Here is a 24523-nt window from a genome sequence, read left to right as displayed (position 1 = left end):
CTGCCGTAGGTCCAGACAACAGGCCCTCCGATTTGACACATTGAACTCTATCTGAGAAGTAGTTGGTGAACCAGGCGAGGCAGTCATTTGAGAAACCAAGGCTATTTAACTTCTCATCACCCCAGCGCATCAGACGTCACCATCCTCAACAAAGATTTCCCCATCAAACACAGCAAAACCGATCAGTTTGGCATAACCACAGTCTACCTGTTCCGGCTACCATCTACCCTTACGAACCACTCACCTACTTCCTGCAGCTTAGACAATCTCAACATGCCTATCCATCCGATCCACTATTCATCACCCATTCTTGTTCCATCGCCTCACTCCAATGGCTCCATTCCCATCTGACACCAATGCTATACCTGTTTTGGCTAACCTTCTGACCAATTCTCCAGACACTCCTTCCGCATCGGCGCCGTCTCCGTGGCATCCTTGACCAGACCGTACAACTCCTCTGCCGCCGGTCGTCTCAAGCCTATCATTTCTACATCAACAACATCCGGCACACAACATTCTCATCTCTCAGAACCTGCATTAACTCAGGCACAGTCTCCCAGCCTCTGCCTCATTTCACGGACACCATCTACCTCACGCACCGTATCCTATACAACCAGCCAAAAGAAGATGGGCTCAGCTGGGGAGCCTATCTCAAGGTTTTCTTCCTTCAAGGGAGTCTCTTCTACTCCCTCTCCTGTGGTCTAAGGTTGGTTCACTCCGTGGGCATCTCGTCCATATGCATGTAATACCTCAACTATATCGTCAACCATTCAGCATCTGCAGTCCAGAACAGCTCACTTCCACTCCAGGGTCCGACCAACTTGGAGCTATCTTTTTGGGAGATAGGCTGCTGTGGTGAAAGGCAAACTACCACGGCCTGATGGTGATGTCTACCTGAGACTCCAAGCCAAACCCTACGAGGTCAACCCATCTGGATCCTTCATCTGCAGCCCTTGGTTTCATCCAGTCCATTCTCATTTCCCCACTGAATCCTCATTCACACATCCATTCTCAAATATTCTAAACCCATTTCATGTCTAGTCCTTAAACTTGTGAATTTTCTTTTAAAGCAGGCCTATTCCAGTATTGTCTGAGACAGTAGTGGTTTCATGAAACAAAAAGATCTTTGTGGTTCCTTTCACCAAATCCGTTACTTTAAAGTGAACAGTCACCATGTAAAGCCATTTACAGTATAATCCAGAAGGAATGTCTGCTTTAAGACAAGGTTGTGCCTGGCAGTGTGTAGGCTTTCTTTCACAGTGTCTAACAGCTTTTAAAAAATATATATATATAGAAATGGATTGTGTCTAGAAATAGTTATTATAAAAATCTATGTGTATTATACAGTGACTGGCATCACTCTAATGGATCCAATGGTCTTTCAAATTGATTGTCATAGTAATTAGGGGATTATGTATCCTATAGTGTATTATAGTGTGATAATCCATTGAATATTAATGTTTGGCATTACATCATTCACTAAATGCGTTTCAGTGAACTTCCCGCAATAACATTTGGCCATTTGCCAATTGCCATTTTTTTTATGAATGAATGACATGTCCAAATATGTCACTTGTTTAGAGAAGTATTTAGCATTTTTCAAACGAATTCAACAAAAAAAAATGGATACGGAAGAGGAAGTGAAATAGAGCTTGACGTTTCGGAGCTCGAACTGAAGTGAAAAAGCATCTCGCTCCATAAACACAAGCCAACCAATTCAGTGACGCGCGCATCGGCGATGCTGCTGAAGTGGAGCAGAAAGTAGCGGCACTTTCTTTATCGTCACAAGGAACACAACCAGCGTGACAGCTTTCTAACGTCTAGTTCCTCGTTTACAATGTCGTTTCAAACATTTATAGAATAAACATTTATAGAAACAACGTTTTTTTTTTAAATTTTCTACTTTGATTCGATTCTCGAAAGCGGAGATGGAGTACTGGCGGCAGTGCGCGCTGTGGCTGATTAGCTGCAAGGTGCTGCCTCCGAACCATCGGGTAACGGGGGACAGTGCCCAGGTATTTGACCTGGCTCAGACGCTCCGGGACGGGGTGCTGCTCTGTCAGCTGCTCAACAACTTGAAACCCCACACCATCAACCTGAAGGAGATTAACCTTCGGCCACAGATGTCTCAGGTAAAGACAAGTGCTATTTTGCTTGGTCTTAAAAGTGTGATAAATTCAATGTCTAGCAACAAATGATTTTGTGCGGGGCAACACATTTTTTGTTGTTGTAAATGATGAAAGATATTCATTTATTTCACGGTTTTATTGAAATTGATAGTGCTGATGTCAGACACAGATTTGGAATAATTGTTATTAGTTAAAATATTTTATGCGATTTCTATTCGGCTAGTTCATTCATCATCACAGATAAATACCCACTGCCACTATAATCATACTAAACATATATGGTGGCAGGTGGCTTAGTGGGTAAGAGCGTTGTGCCAATAACCGAAAGGTCGCTGGTTCTAATCCCCGGGCCGACTAGGGGAAAAATCTGTCGATGTGCCCTTAAGCAAGGCACTTAACCCTAAATGCTCCTGTAAGTCACTCTGGATAAGAGCGTCTGCTAAATGACTAAAATGTAAATATAAGTCTATTTCATCCCCAACTTGTGAAACTGGTACCTGAGTCAGTGAGAGGTAAACCATCTCTGTCAAAAAATATGATTATGTTATTACTTATATATATATATTACACAAGACCAAGTTGACACAAAGCCAAGTAGCTTTGCTAATTGCTATTCTAAAATCCTCAGAGCTCTTCTTAGTAAGGGCAGTCAAGTATACTCAACTTTCTCATGGACAAGTTTGTTACATAATGAAGTGATCTGTACAACCCAGCTACTTCAAATACCACATGTATTTCCCTTTAGCTGTGAATGAATAATGTTGACGCTATTTGGCCTACAGTCTATAAACCTTGTTCGTTTACAACCTCTGGTTCCTCAAACCACTTTGTCTCATCATCATGTTGAGGAAGTTCGTAAAAGCTTCAGCCTCATGGGGACACAGGAATGCTGTTCAGGGGGTGCATCCCAAATGGCACCCTATTCCAATTGGGCTCTGGTCAAAAGTAGTGCACTACATAGGACATAGGGTACTATTTGGGATGAAGGACAGGACTAGACCGCTGCTCTCTACCCAGAATTATCCATCCTCCCCCACCACAACACTCACTCCAGGGGCCAGATAACAGCCCAGCTTTGATCCACCCTTTAGTTACACACACACTCACACACTCACACACACACACACACACACACACACACACACACACACTCACACTCACACTCACACTCACACTCACACTTACACTCACACTCACACTCACACACACACACACACACACAGTCTTGTGCAGCTAACCTTGTGGGGACATACAATTCAGTCCCATTCAAAATCCTATTTTCCCTAACACCTAACCCTAAACAGTACCCTTACCCTAACCCTAACCTTAACCTACACTAACCCTAACCCTAACCTTAACCCAAAAACCTAACCTTAACCTTAACCCTGACCCTAAACCTAACCCTATCGCCTAACCCTAACCCTAAACCTAATTCTTACCCTAACACTAATTCTAGCCTTAATCCTAAACCCCCTAGAAATAGCATTTGACCTTGTGGGGACCAACAAAATGTCTCCAGTTGGTCAAATTTCTCTTGGTTTACTAATCTTGTGGGGACCACAACACACACACACCCACACACACATACGTACATGCATACATGCATACACTGATGTGTGTCGGCTGCATACTTTAGACTGAGTGGTCCTCTGTAGCTCAGCTGGTAGAGCATGGCGCTTGAAACGCCAGGGTAGTGGGTTCGATCCCCGGGACCACCCATACGTAAAAATGTATGCGCACATGACTGTAAGTCGCTTTGGATAAAAGCGTCTGCTAAATGGCATATTATTATTATTACTGAGTCAGTATTGTTTTTCCTAGTTGCAGTATGGCCTTATTGAAATGATCACTAGGCCTTGTAGTTTTTGTCAGATTCTCTTAATCAACATGGCAGATTTACACTGAGTGTACAAACCATTAAGGACACCTGCTCTTTCCATGACATAGACTGACCAGGTGAATCCAGGTGAAAGCTATGATCCCTTATTGATGTCACTTGTTAAATCCACTTCAATCAGTGTAGATGAAGGGGAGGAGACAGGTTAAAGAAGGATTCTTAAGCCTTGAGACAATTGAGACATGGAGTGTGTATGTGTGCCATTCAGAGGGTGAATGGGCAAGACAAAATATTGAAGTGCCTTTGAACGGGGTATGGTAGTAGGTGCCAGTTTGAGTGTGTAAAGAACTGGGTTTTTCACACACAACAGTTTCCCGTGTGGTCCACCTCCCAAAGGACATCCAGCCAACTTCACACAACTGTGAGAAGCATTGGAGTCAACATGGGCCAGCATCCCTGTGGGAAGCATTGGAGTCAACATGGGCCAGCATCCCTGTGGGAAGCATTGGAGTCAACATGGGCCAGCATCCCTGTGGGAAGCATTGGAGTCAACATGGGCCAGCATCCCTGTGGAACGCTTTCGACACCTTGTAAAGTCCATGCCCCAAAGAATTGAGGCTGTTCTGAGGGCAAAGGGGGGGGGGGGGGGGGTTCAACTCAATATTAGGAAGGTGTCCTTAATGTTTGGTATACTCAGTGTAGAGCTTCTTGAACAACTTTATTGTTGCAGAAAGAAGAGTCCATGTAGCCCTGAACATTGAACGCAGACAACATGTTATGTGTTTAACTGTGGTGCCATTGCCATGTGCTAAATCCATATAATAGCCTTATGTGACTCTGGCCCTGTCTGTGGCCTTGGTCATAGAGAAAGCGGTTTAATGGTGTAGGTTTAGCTCAAGAGTGTCACTGCATTGAGCAACTGCCAATTTCTGCAGAAACACCCACAGCCAAACACCCACAGATTAGGATGTGTTTAAATCTTTCCCTACAGTAATATGTCGCAACGTCATTGTCTGCGTTACATCTTTCCCCAAAATGACAATTAATTAATTTCTTCTCAGTTACGTTATGTCTTTATCGCACAACATGCTGTTTTCATTTGTATTATAAGCTTTTGTCACTGTGTTGTGAACCATCCTGCTGATGGCTTGCACTGCAGAGGTTGATAGAGCTGCAGTCAAGGCACATCTTACTGGACTATGCAGAAAGCTGTAGCCTACAGCAGTAGGTCATCTGTGTAGTAGTCCAGATAGGAAATGGCTTTGTCACTGTACGCTACCACTGTTCTAGCCATAAGATGGGGGTGGTTAAATACAAGCAGAAGGCTATCATAATGGATTGAAGGGAGGGAGGGATGGAGAGAGAGAGAGAGAGAGAGAGAGAGAGAGAGAGAGAGTGAGGGGGAGGGAGGGAGTGATGGAGAGAGGGATGGAGAGAGAGGGGGTGGGAGGGAGTGATGGAGAGAGGGATGGATGGATGGATGGGAGAGAGAGGGAGGGAGTGATGGAGAGAGAGAGAGGGGGATGAAGGGGCAGTGTACTGTGATTAACTAGTTATAGCCTACTGAACTGCTATTTTTAGCTAAGTACTGCATCTAGGGGTAGGTAGTGTAACATCTGCATTTTGTGGCGCAGGCAGTGGAATGTGTATGTGTTGGTGACGATGTACATTGGACGTCATTATCAAAGTTGGTGCCAACAGAGAGAGAGAGAGAGAGAGAGAGAGAGAGAGAGAGAGAGAGAGAGAGAGAGAGAGAGAGAGAGAGAGAGAGAGAGAGAGAGAGGAGAGAGAGAGAGAGAGAGAGAGAGAGAGAGAGAGAGAGAGAGAGAGAGAGAGAGAGAGAGAGAGAGAGAGAGAGAGAGAGAGAGAGAGAGAGAGAGAGAGAGAGAGAGAGAGAGAGAGAGAGAGAGAGAGAGAGAGAGAAAGTGGATCGCCGTGACGTTCAGATTGATCCTATTGAGTAAAACAGAACCTTTAGGCCGACACACTATAAACAAAACAGACCGATAGAATAAAGATGTAGAGTATCCACAGTACCTAAATCGATCAGACATTACATCTACCCATCAAGTGTTCAAAGACGTGTGAACATTTTAGGCATAATACCGTTAACGTTTTTTTAATCACAATCCAACTGTAGGCACTCCAATACAGAGGTGTTACATGGCAGAACCTGGCGTGAGAGGATGTGTTGCTAGTCTCCTCCTCAGTCTCATTATCATAACAGTTGATCACAGAGATGCCTGTGATTTCTCCTCTAACCCAAGGGGCCCCTGTCGGTGGAGGAAGTGGAGGAGGGCTATGTGTATGCCCAACAGTCGAAGTCACAACTCACAAAGGGCTTTATTAACTAAATGTCTAGTTGTACTGTGTCACAAGCTCCTGTTCCAACTTCCTGCCACACTGTAATAAGACTGGATTTCCTGACCCCCCCCCCCACCCCCAACTGAGCGTGATAATTGGTCCAAATGCTCAAAGCCCAACCCAATAATCCCCTGTAGCCCCACATCTCATATCTGGTCAATCATTCGGGCTCCCGAGTGGCGCAGTGGTCTGGCACTGCATCTCAGTGCTTGAGGCGTCACTACAGACCCCCTGGTTCGATTCCAGGCTGTATCACAACCGGCCGTGATTGGGAGTCCCATAGGGCGGCGCACAATTGGCCAAGCGTCGTCCGGGTTTGGCCGGTGTAGGCCGTCATTGTAAATAAGAATTTGTTCTTAACTGACTTGCTTAGTTAAATAAAGGTAAAATAAAAATAAATAAATAAATCCCATTGCCCGATTGAATACATGTATACATTCAATCCCATTACAGTATATCGTTTTTACACATAAAAACAAAAAAAATGGATAGCTGAAAGTTAAAAATTCTTAAAAGCCATAAAATCAGACTGCGTGCTGATGTTTTCCTGCGCTGGCCCTCAGACTAGTGTCCACCAGTGTGATGTGTCCCGATTTATCCTTATGAAATAGATTCGATGGAAACTCCACTTTGCTTAAGGTCTTCTTCTTCCTCCTCCTCCTCCAGCAATTAACAATTGATGGTTCATGTCATCATGTCTCATTATTAATGAGATTAAAGAGTTGGAACTTAAAAGTTCATAAATTCTTAAAAGTTCCTCCAAGCTTTAAAGTGCAGTATGTATTCCTTGAATCTGTTTGATATCTTGACGAGTTCTCAGAAATATGAACTGAGCTCAATGTTAAAGTTCACCAGGAGGTTATTAATGTACGTCTTATGAATGTGTTATGAATGCCTTATTAACATCTAATGTATGTCTTATGAATGTGTTATTAATGTCAAACTGGTCTCGTTGGACTATGTCTAAATAGGAACATTCAACAGTTATTTGTCACCTGTGCTGACCTATAACTAATATGTCATAAAGTGTTCTATTTTTAATTACCGGTATGTTGATCATGCTGTTCTTCTGGTCCCAGTTCCTGTGCTTGAAAAATATCCGGACCTTCCTGTACTCCTGCTGTGAGGTGTTTGGGATGAAGAAGACTGATCTGTTCGAGGCCTTCGACCTGTTTGATGTCCGGGACTTTGGAAAGGTTTGTTCTTTACCCTTACAAAAAAGTCGTACAGGAATCCTGCACAATATACAGTCGTGGTCAAAAGTTTTGAGAATGACACAAATATAAATTTTCACAAGGTCTGCTGCCTCAGTTTTTATGATGGCAATTTGCATATACTCCAGAATGTTATGAAGAGTGATCAGATGAATTGCAATTAATTGCAAAGTCCCCCTTTGCCATGAAAATTAACTTAATCCCCCAAAAACATTTCCATTGCATTTCAGCCCTGCCACAAAAGGACCAGCTGACATCATGTCAGTGATTTTCTCGTTAACACAGTTGAGAGTGTTGACGAGGACAAGGCTGGAGATCACTCTGTCATGCTAATTGAGTTAGAATAACAGACTGGAAGCTTTAAAAGGAGGGTGGTGCTTGAAATCATTGTTCTTCCTCTGTTAACCGTGGTTACCTGCAAGGAAACACGTGCTGTCATCATTGCTTTGCACAAAAAAGGGCTTCACAGGCAAGGATATTGCTGCTAGTAAGATTGCACCTAAATCAACCATTTATCAGATCATCAAGAACTTCAAGGAGAGAGGTTCAATTGTTGTGAAGAAGGCTTCAGGGCGCCCAAGAAAGTCCAGCAAGCGCTAGGACCGTCTCCTAAAGTTGATTCAGCTGCAGGATCGGGGCACCACCAGTGCAGAGCTTGCTCAGGAATTGCAGCAGGCAGGTGTGAGTGCATCTGCACGCACAGTGAGGCAAAGACTTTTGGAGGATGGCCTGGTGTCAAGAAGGTCAGCGAGGAAGCCACTTCTCTCCAGGAAAAACATCAGGGACAGACTGATATTCTGCAAAAGGTACAGGGATTGGACTGCTGAGGACTGGGGTAAAGTCATTTTCTCTGATGAATCCCCTTTCCGATTGTTTGGGGCATCCGGAAAAAAGCTTGTCCGGAGAAGAAAAGGTGAGCGCTACCATCAGTCCTGTGTCATGCCAACAGTAAAGCATCCTGATACCATTCATGTGTGGGGTTGCTTCCAGCCAAGGGAGTGGGCTCACTCACAATTTTGCCTAAGAACACAGCCATTAATAATGAATGGTACCAACACATCCTCCGAGAGCAACTTCTCCCAACCAACAGTTTGGTGACGAACAATCCCTTTTCCAGCATGATGGAGCACCTTGCCATAAGGCAAAAGTGAAAACTAAGTGGCTCGGGGAACAAAACATTGAACGTTTGGGTCCATGGCCAGGAAACTCCCCAGACCTTAATCCCATTGAGAACTTGTGGTCAATTCTCAAGAGGCGGGTGGACAAACAAAAACCCACAAATTCGGACAAACTCCAAGCATTGATTATGCAAGAATGGGCGGCCATCAGTCAGGATGTGGCCCAGAAGTTAATTGACAGCATGCCAGGGTGGATTGCAGAGGTCTTGAAAAAGAAGGGTCAACACTGCAAATATTGACTCTATGCATAAACTTAATGTAATTGTCAATAAAAGCCTTTGACACTTATGGAATGCTTGTAATTATACAAGAGCGACTAGCTCTTAGGAAACTTTGCAGTATTTTGTTTTTTTTATGTATTATTTTTTACATTAATTAATTGTTTTGCATCATTACATACAGCCGGGAAAAACTATTGGATATCAGAGCGGTGGTAACTCACCAGCATTACGACCAGGAATACGACTTTCCCGAAGCAGATCCTTTGTTTGCTCTCCCCAGGGCAACTGAACTGATTCCAGCGGCTGACTCAAAACATCGCCGGCGGAGGAGAGGCACTCGGAGCGGCCTGCTGGTCGACTTAGGAGGCGCGCACACCACCCACCGCTTCCAAGTATTCTACTCGCTAATCTTCAATCTTTGGTTAACAAAGAACTACGGGCAAGGATTTCTTTCCAGAGAGACATCAAGGCCTGTAACATACTCTGTTTCACGGAAACATGGCTCTCTTGGGATATTCTGTGGAAATCAGTCCAGCCAGATGGGTTCTCAGTTCATCGCGCAGACAGGAATAAATATCTCCCCGGAAGCAGAAGGGCGGAGGTGTGTGTTTCATGATTAACGACTCATGGTGTAATTGTAGTAACATAGAGGAACTCAAGTCCTTCTGTTTACCCAACCTAGAATACCTCACAATCAAATGCCGACCGTATTATCTCCCAAGAGAATTCTCTTCGGTTATAGTCACGGCCGTGTATATCCCCCCTCAAGCCGATACCACGACGGCCCTCAAGGAACTTCACTGGACTTTATGCAAACTGGAAACCACATATCCTGAGGCTGCATTTATTGTAGCCGGGGATTTTAACAAAGCAAATTTGAGGACTAGGCTGCCGAAGTTCTATCAACATATCAACTGTTGTACTCGCGCTGCTAAAATCCTTGACCATTGCTATTCAAACTTCCGGGATGGTTATAAGGCCCTCCCCCGCCCACCTTTCAGCAAATCTGACCACGACTCCATTTTGCTTCTCCCTTCCTATAGGCAGAAACTCAAACAGGAAGTAACCGTGCTAAGGACTATTCAACGCTGGACTGACCAATCGGAATCCACGCTTCAAGATTGTTTTGATCACGCTGACTGGGATATGTTCCGGGTAGCTTCCGAAAATAATTTAGACATATACACTGAAATGGTGACGGAGTTTATCAGATATTGTATAGGTGATGTTGTGCCCACTGTGACTATTAAAACCTACCCTAACCAGAAACCGTGGATAGACGGCAGCATTCGCACAAATCTGAAAGCGCGAACCACCGCATTCAACCCTGGCAAGGTGACTGGGAATATGGCAGAATGCAAACAGTGTAGCTACTCACTCCACAAGGCAATTAAACTGGCAAAACATCAGTATAGAGACAAAGTGGAGTCGCAATTCAACGGCTTAGACACAAGACGTATGTGGCAGGGTCTACAGACAATCACGGACTACAAAAAGAAAACCACCCACGTCTCACTTCCAGACAAGCTAAACACCTTCTTCGCCCGCTTTGAGGATAACACCGTGCCACTGACGAGGCCCACTACCAAGGACTGTGGCCTCTCCTTCTCCATGGCCGACGTGATTAAGACATTTAAGCATGTTAACCTCCGCAAGGCTGCCGGCCCAGATGGCATCCCTAGCCGCGTCCTCAGAGCATGCGCAGACCAGCTGGCTGGTGTGTTCATGGACATATTCAATCTCTCCCTTCCCAGTCTGCTGTTTCCACATGCTTCACATTGGCCACCATTGTTCCTGTGCCCAAGAAAGCAAAGGTAACTGAACTAAATGACTATCACCCTGTAGCACTCACCTCTGTCATCATGAAGTGCTTTGAGAGACTAGTCAAGGATCATATCACCTCTACCTTACCTGTCACCCTAGACCCACTTCAATTTGCTTACCGCCCCAATAGATCCACAGACGATGCAATTGCCATCACACTGCACACTGCCCTATCCCATCTGGACAAGAGGCATACCTATGTAAGAATGCTGTTCATTGACTATAGCTCAGCATTCAACACCATAGTGCCCTCCAAGCTCATCATTAAGCTCAAGGCCCTGGGTCTGAACCCCGCCCTGTGCAACTGGGTCCTGGACTTCCTGACGGGCCGCCCCCCAGGTGGTGAAGGTAGGAAACAACATCTCCACTTCGCTGATCCTCAACACTGGGGCCCCACAAGGGTGCATGCTCTGCCCTCTCCTGTACTCTCTGTTCACCCATGACCACGTGGCCAAGCACGCCTCCAACTCAATCATCAAGTTTGCAGACACAACAGTAGTAGGCTTGATTACCAACAATGATGAGACCGCCTACAGGGAGGAGGTGAGGGCTCTGGGAGTGTGGTATCAGGAAAATAACCTCTCACTCAACACCAACAAAACAAAGGAGATGATCATGGACTTCAGGAAACAGCAGAGGGTGCACCCCCCTATCCACATCGACGGGACCGCAGTGGAGAAGGTGGAAAGCTTCAAGTTCCTTGGCATACACATCACCGACAAACTGAAATGTTCCACCCACGCAGACAGTGTGGTGAAGAAGGCGTAACAGAGCCTCTTCAACCTCAGGAGGCTGAAGAAATGTGGCTTATCACCTAAAACCCTCACAAACTTGTACAGATGCACAATTGAGAGCATCCTGTCAGGCTGTATCACCGCCTGGTACGGCAACTGCACTGCCCACAACAGCAGGGCTCTCCAGAGGGTGGTGCGGTCTGCCGAATGCATTACCGGGGGCAAACTACCCGCCCTCCAAGACACATACAGCATCCGATGTCACAGGAAGGCCAAAAAGATCATCAAGGACATCAACCACCCGAGCCACTGACTGTTCACCCCGCTATCATCCAGAAGGCGAGGTCAGTACAGGTGCATCAAAGCTGGGACCGAGAGAATGAAAAACAGCTTATATCTCAAGGCCATCAGACTGTTAAATAGCCATCACTAGCACATTAGAGGCTGCTGCTGCCTATTGAAATCACTGGCCACTTTAAGAAATGGAACACTAGTCACTTTAATAATGTTTACATATCTTGCACTACTCATCTCATATGTATATACTGCATTCTATTCTATAATATTCTACTGTATCTTAGTCAATGCAGCTCTGTCATTGCTTGTCCATATATGTATATATTCTTAAATCCCATTCCTTACTTTTTTGTGTGTATTGGGTATATGTTGTGTAATTGTTAGATATTACTGCGCTGTTGGAGCTAGAAGCACAAGCATTTCGCTACACCCGCTTTAACATCTGCTAAACATGTGCATGTGACAAATACAATTTGATTTGATTTGATTAGGTATACCATAGTAACATCTGACAAAAATATCTAAAAACACTGAAGCAGCAAACTTTGTGAAGACCAATACTTGTGTCATTCTCAAAACTTTTGACCACGACTGTATATCCTGCAGGAACAGGAAGTCCTGCAGGATATCCCACACGATTTTCTGGGCCACTTTCCTGTAGGACAATTCCTGCAGGAAAACAATCCTGCAGGAATCCTGAAGATAGTCCTCAAATAAATCCTGCAGGATTGTTTCCCGAAGGACTACCTGCAGGAATGGTCCTACACCAAAATGGCCCCAAAATCCTGTTGGATATCCTGTAGGTAAGAGTCATGCCGGTAATTCCATCAGATTTCCAGGGCCATTTTCCTGTAAGGCAACCTGCTGGATCCCTTCCTCATCCTTCAGAGAATTTCATGTAGGACAATCCACATTCTTTCAATAGAATGGACAGATTGCACAGGCCCCATGTAGCTCAGTTGGTAGAGCATGGCGTTTGCAACGCCAGGGTTGTGGGTTTGATTCCCACGGGGGGGCCAGTATGAAAATGTATGCACTCCCTAACTTCTCTGGATAAGAGTGTCTGCTAAATGACAAAATATATATATATATATATATATATATATACAAGATTGCATGGCAATGTTACTATGCAACAGCTGACATGTTTGATTGTCCATTTCCCCAGCACTGCATAAAATATGATTCCTAGGAGAAAGAAAATATGAGATTTTGAATAAATATGGTGAAAGCATATTTTTTGTAACAAGAGTGAGAGTAATGGTGACATCACATGAACAGCTTCATGTGTATCGGTGTGAAGGGAGACGGATGTCTGCAATGGGTAAAACTAGGTGATTAGTTGGTTTTGATACGGCTGGTACATCAACATCATGTGTGTCAGGCTCTGTTTTTAAAAGGGAGAAATGAGAGGCTGAAAATGTGTGTGTGGTGTTGCCTTCGGCCTGCATGGCTGTCCAGTGCTGCCTTCTATGGCAGTCAGTCTCACTGTTGTTTACAGGCTCTGTGATGTCATCACTGGGGAGGACCGGAGACAGATGAGATGGGCTGAGTTCAGAATATAACTGCAGAAAATCTGTGTTTTTACATGAAAAACAGCCACGAAAATATTGCAAATGTTATATTGAAAAAAAAAAAAAGACAACCTTTAACTGGACTAACGGAGCTCCAAATGAGACAAAGAATCAGAAACAGATGAATTAGTAAATGGATTGTTTTCTCATGACCTTACTAACTCTAATGTGGTGTGGTGGCCTTCGGCTAAACTTAGAAATACAAGTTCAAGAATTCCAGTGAAATATTAGGTGTGTTTTCTGTGCTCCCTGTAGTCTAAGCTGTAAGAGAAAATAACTCACATGGTGAAGGTGGGGAAACTGTCCAAGCAAGCTACAAGTAAAACTGAGAGAAAGTCATGTTAGAATGATCAATTTCTATTTAAATCAAACATTATATTTTTTAAAGGATCAGCGTTAATATTGCAGATAGATTGTAGCTTCCATCAATGTAATTGTCTGCATCACTTCCAATCCCCCATGTATTTTTTGCAAATATATACACTACCAGTCAAAAGTTTGGACACACCTACACATGCAAGGGTTTTTCTTTATATTTACTATTTTCTACATTGTAAAATAATAGTGAAGACATCAAAACTATGAAATAACACATATGGAATCATGTAGTAACCAAAAAAGTGTTAAACAAATCCAAATATATTTTATATTTGAGATTCTTCAAATAGCCACCCTTTGCCTTGATGACAGCTTTGCGCATTCTTGGCATTCTCTCAACCAGCTTCACCTGGAAGGTATTTCAATTAACAGGTGTGCCTTCTTAAAAGTTAATTTGTGGAATTTCTTTCCTTCTTAATGCGTTTGAGCCAATCAGTGGTGTTGTGACAAGGTATACAGAAGATAACCCTATATGGTAAAAGACCAACTCCATATTATGGCAAGAACAGCTCAAATAAGCAAAGAGAAACGACATGAAGGGCAGTCAATACGGAAAATGTCAAGAACTTTGAAAGTTTCTTCAAGTGCAGTCGCAAAAACCATCAAGAGCTATGATGAAACTTGCTCTCATGAGGACCACAACAGGAATGGAAGATCCAGACTTACCACTGCTGCAGAGGATACGTTTATTAGAGTCACCAGCCTCAGAAATTGCAACCCAAATAAATGCTTCACAGAGTTCAAGTAACAGACACATCTCAACATCAACTGTTCAAAGAGGACTGTGTGAATCAGGCCTTCATGGTCGAATTGCTGCAAAGAAACCACTACTAAATGACACCAGTAATAAGAAGATATCTGCTTGGGCCAAGAAACACGAGCAACGGACACAATTATGGTGGAAAATAAGTATTTGGTCACCTACAAACAAGCAAGGTTTCTGGCTCTCACAGACCTGTAACTTCTTCTTTAAGAGGCTCCTCTGTCCTCCACTCGTTACCTGTATTAATGGCACCTGTTTGAACTTGTTATCAGTATAAAAGACACCTGTCCACAACCTCAAACAGTCACACTCCAAACTCCACTATGGCCAAGACCAAAGAGCTGTCAAAGGACACCAGAAACAAAATTGTAGACCTGCACCAGGCTGGGAAGACTGAATCTGCAATAGGTAAGCAGCTTGGTTTGAAGAAATCAACTGTGGGAGCAATTATTAGGAAATGGAAGACATACAAGACCACTGATAATCTCCCTCGATCTGGGGCTCCACGCAAGATCTCATCCCGTGGGGTCAAAATGATCACAAGAACGGTGAGCAAAAATCCCAGAACCACACGGGGGGACCTAGTGAATGACCTGCAGAGAGCTGGGACCAAAGTAACAAAGCCTACCATCAGTAACACACTACGCCGCCAGGGACTCAAATCCTGCAGTGCCAGACGTGTCCCCCTGTTTAAGCCAGTACATGTCCAGGCCCGTCTGAAGTTTGCTAGAGTGCATTTGGATGATCCAGAAGAGGATTGGGAGAATGTCATATGGTCAGATGAAACCAAAATAGAACTTTTTGGTAAAAACTCAACTCGTCGTGTTTGGAGGACAAAGAAGGCTGAGTTGCATCCAAAGAACACCATACCTACTGTGAAGCATGGTGGTGGAAACATCATGCTTTGGGGCTGTTTTTCTGCAAAGGGACCAGGACGACTGATCCGTGTAAAGGAAAGAATGAATGGGGCCATGTATCGTGAGATTTTGAGTGAAAACCTGCTTCCATCAGCAAGGGCATTGAAGATGAAAGGTGGCTGGGTCTTTCAGCATGACAATGATCCCAAACACACCGCCCGGGCAACGAAGGAGTGGCTTCGTAAGAAGCATTTCAAGGTCCTGGAGTGGCCTAGCCAGTCTCCAGATCTCAACCCCATAGAAAATCTTTGGAGGGAGTTGAAAGTCCGTGTTGCCCAGCGACAGCCCCAAAACATCACTGCTCTAGAGGAGATCTGCATGGAGGAATGGGCCAAACTACCAGCAACAGTGTGTGAAAACCTTGTGAAGACTTACAGAAAACGTTTGACCTGTGTCATTGCCAACAAAGGGTATATAACAAAGTATTGAGAAACTTTTGTTATTGACCAAATACTTATTTTCCACCATAATTTGCAAATAAATTCATTAAAAAATCCTACAATGTGATTTTCTGGATTTTCTTTTCTCATTTTGTCTGTCATAGTTGACGTGTACCTATGATGAAAATTACAGGCCTCTCTCATCTTTTTAAGTGGGAGAACTTGCACAATTGGTGGCTGACTAAATACTTTTTTCCCCCACTCTACATATATATAGACATACATATATATACATATCTTTAAAAATATATATATTTTCCTTTATTACTTTCTAACCCTACCACCCCTCCCCTAATTGGAGTAAACTAGTGAACAACAACGCTTAGGCCTCTACTTCCAGCTTATAGATACTATATACATTTTATGGACACGGTCTATTTTACAATAGTTGTATTTTGTTTGTTTATACTCCTGTCCTTCCTCTACCCTCCAATTTATTTCTGATGTCCATCCGGTTTGATTTCTATTTGCCATAACCTATATATGTTTTACGGACACAGTATATTTTACATTAGTTATCTTGTTCTTATTAGTTGTTGTTATTAGTCCCATCCTTCAGCTCCACTCAACCCCTCCCATCTATCTCTTAACACCATCCATATTGGATTTCTATTTGCCATATATTTTTCAACTCTGCTGTGTTGTTTCACAAATGTTCTGAACCTTTCTATTCTCATTGTCTCTACAGATTGTAAATTGAAAATATTTTTTGTTGTTGCTAAAAGTATTATTATATTATTGATCGATTGACTATGACTTTTCAGATCACCCAGTAGTGCTATCTGCAGGGTTAGCTCCAGGTAAATATTGCAATTCTTCAGCCATCCCTGGACCTGTGACCAAAAGCAAGCTACATTAGACAGTACCAAAACAAATGATCTAATGATTCTGTCTCTTCGCAGCAAAATCTGCAGAGCTGGGAAGGTTGTATCCCCCATATAAATAACATTCTATTGGTTGCAAGAATTTTGTATAATAATTTAAATTGAAAAATTCTAAATTTTGAATTCGGTGTCGTTTTGTGTATCAGTTCATAAACCTTGTGCCATGGAATCGGTACGTCAGAATTCTCTTCGAAACTATTTTGCAATCTATATGGCATGGCTGTCAATTTTTTGGTCCTTAAATGAAACTGGTATACTTTTTTATTTATCACAATTTTCTTTAACCAATTATGTTCTTTAATGCAAGGCCGACAGACAAGTTCCTTACATTTTCCCCCTTCCACTTGTCAAGGTTGCTATGGTAGGTGTGGTGTGGAATCAGGCGCAGGAGGCAGAAGTAAAGTCCAACAAAATACTTTAGTAGAATTCACAATGAATATCCACAACCAGCCCGGAGGCGAGAAATGCGCGCACAGGCGTATACAAACGGGCGCATTAAATAAGTGCGTAATCTACTCCTAAACAACAAACAAGGAGGAAAGCACACAATAGCGCACCAAATTACAAGTAGCGCAGCAACACGACACGGAACAATTACACACAACACCTAACTAACAACAAGGAAACTAAATAGGGTGCTAATTAAGACATAACACAAAACAGGTGTGACAAACAGACAAAACCAATCAAACAAGAAACATAGAGCGGTGGCAGCTAGTACTCCGGAGACGACGACCGCCGAAACCTGCCCGAACAAGGAGGAGGGGCCGCCTCGGCCGAAACCGTGACACCACTTTCCTCTTCCATTTTTGCGATAATGCTGCAATTATTTGGTTGTAATTTTGGGTAGAGCAGACATTTCCATATGTTTTTGCTAGCTGCATGTGCGACATAACTCCACCAGTCCTACCTATGATATCATTTACAAAGGTTATACTTTTTTTCTTTTTTATCAATTAGTATATTTGAGTTTAACCACAATATTTTTTGTATTATTTGTTCTGTCCTTTCCAAATCAAACTATTTGTATATTCAATTGAGACCTAATATATTTCTGTGAAAAGAATGTGATATTTCATAGGTAAATGTTGTCTGTGTTCCAAATTCCATACTTGTGTTCTATGTAGAGCGTATTGCGAATATGGAAGTCAACTGTCATTATTCAAGTGTGATTCCAAACCTAAGAACGCGAAATGGCAAATATGTCCTAGGTTTGCCAGAAGTTCTATAAGCATCCTTGGGAGGTATGGAAAACAAGGCACACATGGGAGCATACATTTTGGTTCCCCGTCGCCGGGGAGGCTATCCCATAACACCTTGCGACACAGCGAAAATGTCAAAAACTTCTGAATTAATGGTGGACTGAAGTCCCCACTTGGGAGAAAATGTTCCAGTGGAATTAAGGAATAACTTTGTAAAATGTAAGTATTACGTTTATTTATTCACCAAATTTTGAATTCAAATGTTGACTCACTGCTGTTTATCAACCCGCTACCCAAGCTAAGTTAGCTCGTCGGACGTGATGGCTAGCTAGCAGGCGATCTCGTCCTGGTTATTAGCTGTTTAGGGATAACAAACTAAATGAACTAATCGTAAAATCAGCGGTTTCAAAAACCTGGACAGATTTTGAATCCTGAATTGGTGAACTTGCTAGCCAGCTAATGAGAAATGTAGCAAATCTTTATTTTTATTTTATTTTTTTGGAGGGACAGGTGGCAACTGATGCGTTAATTTCACTCCATGGCATTGGCAGGACAAAATAGTAATGGCCGACTGGTTTGGAGGTAAGACATTTTAACAACATCTGATAAAAAAATTTTATGAAATGCAGCTAGCTGTGTTCTGTTCAATCTAGGCTTGTTAGCCAGCCAAGTTATTTGTGAATTCTTACATGATCAGTCAATACATGCATGTAGTGTCTGTTTACCTAACGTTAGCTAGCTTTCTTCTTTGTCACTTTCCCCTCCCCTCGTGTTTCACTATTGCATACAAAGAAAATGTTTTAAATACTGAAATTATCAAATAAAAGTCAATCGGTGACAACTTCATCAAGCCTACGAATATGCAAAATTGTTCACAAAACCATTGCAAATTAACAAAGGTAGTTCTCAGCAATTTGAACCAGCACTGACATTTCAGCAGTGAGGACAATTTCTCTCCCCTTGGCCTTATGTGTCTGCTCTGTTCGCAGGTTGAAGCACACCCCACCCCCATCACCCAGACAGGTGTAAAGAACTTGGGAACCGCCATCCACCAGGAAAATCACCCTATGCCAGGAGTTTAGTCAGGAGTTTATTCAGCAGTGTGCAACGTCACTATGTTAAAAGTAGATCCTCTATCATGCAGAATTGTCAGCTCATTGTAACACATGACTCTCATTCTAAAATACAGACGTGGGTGATTTCTGGGTACGTTTTTATTCCTGGCAAACACCACGTTCAACTATTCATCTTCTACAATTTAGACCACAGTTGAATGAGGCGTACTGAACAAGCTTTAGAATGTAAATCTCCTTGATGTCCCTCACTTGATGATAAAATATTTTGTATTCTACTGAGCCATCTACTTTATGTTCGTATTATTTTTTATTATTTCTTATTGTCGTTGTATTGTCCAGAAGAAAACTGCAAGTAAGCATTTTGTTGAACCATGTGTATCCTGTACATATGACTAATAAACATGTTGTACAATGGATTCATGCACAGATACAGGTAAACCAATAAAAGGGTGTCACGATCGTTAAATGACTTGTGGAACCAAGGTGCAGCGTGATAAGCGTACATTTTTATTAAGTACTGAACACGAACCAAAACAACAAACAAACGATACGTGAAGTCCTAGGTTACACAAAACAAACCTTACGGAACAAGATCCCACAAACTAACTGGTGCCAACAGGCTGCCTAAGTATGGTCCCCAATCAGAGACAACGAGCTACAGCTGCCTCTGATTGGGAACCACCCTGGCCAACATAGATCTGAACGATCTAGAACAAAAAACATAGAAAACTAAACATAGCAAATCCACACCCTGGCTCAACATTTAATAGTGCCCAGAGCCAGGGCGTGACAAAGGGTTAATATTGATTTTTTTAAAATGACAATGGTTGATGTCTCCCCACGGTTCTGGTTTTGAGGCTTGGGCATCTGGGGGCTGTGGTTCATCTGTCTAATCCCCTGCAAGGAGAGAGAAAGGCATTAATAATATTACAATGGTTTATTAATTTAATATATTCCCATTTGATATGCATGCATATACAGTTCATTCGGAAAGTATTCAGACCCCTTGACTTTTTCCACATTTTGTTACGTTACAGCCTTATTCTAAAATTGATTAAATTGTTTTTCCCCTCATCCATCTACACACAATACCCCATAATGACAAAGCAAAAACTGGTTTTTAGAAATTGTAGCAAATTTAAAATAAAAAAACTGAAATATCACATTTACATAAGTATTCAGACCCTTTACTCAGTTCCTTTGTTGAAGCACCTTTGGCAGCGATTACAGCCTAGAGTCTTCTTGGGTATGACGCTACAAGCTTGGCACAACTGTATTTCAGGTCTCTCCAGAGATGTTAGATCGCGTTTAAGTCCGGGCTCTGGCTGGGCCACTCAAGGACATTCAGAGACTTGTCCCGAAGCCACTCCTGCGTTGTCTTGGCTGTGTGCTTAGGGTCGTTGTCCTGTTGGAAGGTGAACCTTCGCCCCAGTCTGAGGTCCTGAGTGCTCTGGAGCAGGTTTTCATTAAGGATCTCTCTGTACTTTTCTCCGTTCAGCTTTCCCTCAATCCTGACTAGTCTCCCAGTCCCTGTCGCTGAAAAACATCCCCACAGCATGATGCTGCCACCACCATGCTTCACCGTAGGGATGGTGCCAGGTTTCCTCCAGACATGACGATAGGCATTCAGGCCAATTAGTTAAATCTTGGTTTCATCAGACCAGAGAATCTTGTTTCTCATGGTCTGAGAGTCCTTTAGGTGCCTTTTGGCAAACTCCAAGCGGGCTGTCATGTGCCTTTGACTGAGGAGTGGCTTCCGTCTGGCCACTCTACCATAAAGGCCTGATTGGTGGAGTACTGCAGAGATGGTTGTCCTTCTGGAAGATTCCCCCATCGCCACAGAGGAACTCTGGAGCTCTGTCAGAGTGACCATCGGGTTCTTGGTCACCTCCCTGACCAAGTCCTTTCTCCCCTGATTGCTCAGTTTGGCCAGGCGGCCAGCTCTAGGAGGAGTCTTTGTGGTTCCAAACTTCTTCCATTTAAGAATGATGGAGGCCACTGTGTTTTTGGGGACCTTCAATGCTGCAGAAATGTTTTGGTACCCTTCCCCAGATCTGTGCCTTGGCGCAATCCTGTCTCTGAGCTTTACAGACAATTCCTTTGACCTCTTGGCTTGGTTTTTGCTCTGACATGCACTGTCAACTGTGGGACTTTATATAGACAGGTGTGTCCCTTTCCAAATCATGTCCAATCATTTGAATGTACCACAGGTGGACTCCAATCAAGTTGTAGAAACATCTTAAGGATGATCAATGGAAACAGGATGCACCGGAGCTCAATTTCGAGTCTCATTGCAAAGGGTCTGAATACTTATATAAATAAGGTATTTCTGTTTTTGCTTTGTCATTATGGTGTATTGTGTGTAGATTGATGAGGGAAAAAGATTATTGAATCCATTTTAGAATAAGTCTGTAACGTAACAAAATGTGGAAAAAGTCAAAGGGTCTGAATACTTTCCGAATGCACTGTAATTAAATTGGACATTGTCCTTTATAATATGCCAGTGTTTGCTTTGTAAACAAGTAACATAATCGATTTTCTCAGTACCTGTTAGTGAATTAAGCTGACACTGACCAGAATTATTTTACATGGGGACCTCCTCATGACATGTAAATGACATGATTGCGTTAGCTAGCTTAGACATGATTGCGTTTATATAATACATTTATTATTTAAACGCAATCATGTTATTTGCATGTCATGATCGGTCATGTGACTTGGTTACCGTCGTCAAGTGCAAGCCAAGAAGCCATTAGCCTAGTCATTCAAAAAATCAAATCTATCACCACCCATTTCAAAACACTTAAAATTATAGCCTAACTTGTGAAACAGTACTAAAGAGACCTAGCAAGAGGGATATCAAACCTCATTTGTCACTTTCCACGGAAGCAAAAGTATAAAAACATTATTTATTGTCAAAGCTAGCTAGCTAGCTAGCAGCCAGTGGTAGATAACATGCTAGCTAAGCTAGCTAACTTACTCATAACAAATATTCTGCAAACACAACATATTAAAAAATAACTATGCTACCCCCTAACATGTTCATATAAACATTTGTTGTAGTTTTAGTGTGTTTCTCTGACTCCTTACCTGTAAAAACATAGTAATATTAGCAGTACTTGAACTAGCTAGCTAAACTGCCTGGCAGCCATTTCCTCAACTGCTGTCACGATCGTCGTAGTAATGAGTAGACCAAGGCGCAGCGTGAGAAACAAACATGACTTTAATTAGTTAAAGTTTCTAAACACAACAAAACAGGACTCGTGAAGTCCACGGTGACAATGACCGAACACGGAACAAAAACCCACAAACCCAAAGTGAAACACAGACAGTTAAATATGGCTCCCAATCAGAGACAACCAGCAAACAGCTGACACTTCGTTGCCTCTGATTGGGAGTCACTCAGTCAAACATAGAAACAGAACACATAGAATGAACACACCCTGGCTCAACATAATGAGTCCCAGAGCCAGGGTGTGACAGTACCCCCCCCTAAAGGCGCGGACTGCGACCGCGCCTCAACTAAACAAAACAGGGGAGGGCTGGGCGGGCATACCTCCTCGGCGGCGGTTCTGGCTCCGGCCTTGACCACCACCCTCCAATACACCCCCCATAGTGCCCCTTGGTCCAGTCTGTCGACTTGCACCCCTGGCTTGGTGCGTGGAGGAGGAACGGGCCTTACCAGGCTGACTTCTCGCACCCCTGGCTTAGTGCGAGTGGCAGGAACAGGCCGGACCGGGCTGGCGACGCGCACCGTAGGTTTGGTGCGAGTGGCAGGAACAGGCCGGGTCGGGCTGGCGACGCGCACCGTAGACTTGGTGCGTGGAGCAGGGACAGGCCGGGCTGGGCTGTCGACGCACACCGTAGGCTTGGTGCGTGGAGCAGGGACAGGCCGGGCTGGGCTGTCGACGCACACCATAGGCTTGGTGCGTGGAGCAGGGACAGGCCGGGCTGGGCTGTCGACGCACACCGTAGGCTTGGTGCGTGGAGCAGGGACAGGCCGGGTCGGGCTGGCGACGCGCACTGTAGAGTTGGTGCGGGTGGCAGGAACAGGCCGGACCGGGCTGGCGACGCGCACCGTAGGTTTAGTGCGTGGAGCAGGGACAGGCCGGGCTGGGCTGTCGACGCACAACCGTAGGCTTGGTGCGTGGAGCAGGGACAGGCCGGGCTGGGCTGTCGACGCACACCGTAGGCTTGGTGCGTGGAGCAGGGACAGGCCGGGCTGGGCTGTCGACGCACACCGTAGGCTTGGTGCGTGGAGCAGGGACAGGCCGGGTCGGGCTGGCGACGCGCACCGTAGACTTGGTGCGGGTGGCAGGAACAGGCCGGACCGGGCTGGCGACGCGCACCGTAGGTTTAGTGCGTGCAGCAGGGACAGGCCGGGCTGGGCTGTCGACGCACACCGTAGGCTTGGTGCGTGGAGCAGGGACAGGCCGGGCTGGGCTGTCGACGCACACCGTAGGCTTGGTGCGTGGAGCAGGGACAGGCCGGACCGGGCTGGCGACGCACACCGTAGGCTTGGTGCGTGGAGCAGGGACAGGCCGGACTGGGCTGGCGACGCACACCGTAGGCTTGGTGCGTGGAGCAGGGACAGGCCGAACCGGGCTGTGGAGACGGATAGGAGGCCTGGAGTGAATAGCGGCCACCACCCGTCCTGGCTGAATGCCTACCCTCACACACTCTGTGTGAGGCATCAGCACAGGACGTACAGGGCGGTGTACCCCTGGCCTGGTGGCCTTCTGGATCCGCCCCCTTTTCTCCTCCGTCAGCCCCGTCGTCCATGCCGTGTGCCCCCCCCCCCTAAAAAATTTCTGGGGTTGCCTCACGACCGTCCGACGACGACCCTGATCACGCCGTAGCTCCTCTCTACGGCGCGCCTCCACCGTCTCACTCCATGGCCGGCGATCCATCCGGCCAGGATTTCCTCCCAGGTCCAGGACCCCTGCCCGTCCAAGATCTGCTCCCACGTCCAGGCTGCCTGCTCCTGGACACGCTGCTTGTCTTGGTATGGTGGGTTTTTCTGTCACGATCGTCGTAGTAATGAGTAGACCAAGGCGCAGCGTGAGAAACAAACATGACTTTAATTAGTTAAAGTTTCTAAACACAACAAAACACGACTCGTGAAGTCCACGGTGACAATGACCGAACACGGAACAAAAACCCACAAACCCAAAGTGAAACACAGACAGTTAAATATGGCTCCCAATCAGAGACAACCAGCAAACAGCTGACACTCGTTGCCTCTGATTGGGAGTCACTCAGTCAAACATAGAAACAGAACACATAGAATGAACACACCCTGGCTCAACATAATGAGTCCCAGAGCCAGGGTGTGACAACTGCCAACTGTCAACTGTTTTAAAGCTAATTTCCTGCTATTCTATGCATTTTGTCATGGCTAATGCTGTCATTTTGCTTAAACACAATAACAAAATCAATACTGCTAAATTATTTTGGGGGGGAATTTTCAATTCTCTCTGACTGTCCAGCT

General features: G+C 44.4%; 1 protein-coding gene across 1 annotated transcript in view; it reads left to right on the top strand.

The window, feature by feature from the left end:
* Positions 1-1928: 1928 nt before the first annotated feature.
* Positions 1929-24523, top strand: part of vav3b (vav 3 guanine nucleotide exchange factor b) — a gene marked incomplete at both ends in the record, with an annotated part of 90784 nt that continues 68189 nt past the window's right edge. The window contains 2 exons of the mRNA XM_084139392.1: positions 1929-2132; positions 7410-7526. Of these exons, the coding sequence (XP_083995518.1) occupies positions 1929-2132; positions 7410-7526 (321 nt within the window). The remainder of the gene's footprint in view (positions 2133-7409; positions 7527-24523) is intronic.

This window comes from Coregonus lavaretus (assembly GCF_964263955.1).
Source record: "Coregonus lavaretus genome assembly, chromosome: 23".
Classification (NCBI taxonomy): domain Eukaryota; kingdom Metazoa; phylum Chordata; class Actinopteri; order Salmoniformes; family Salmonidae; genus Coregonus; species Coregonus lavaretus.
This window is presented reverse-complemented; position numbering and strand designations above follow the sequence as displayed.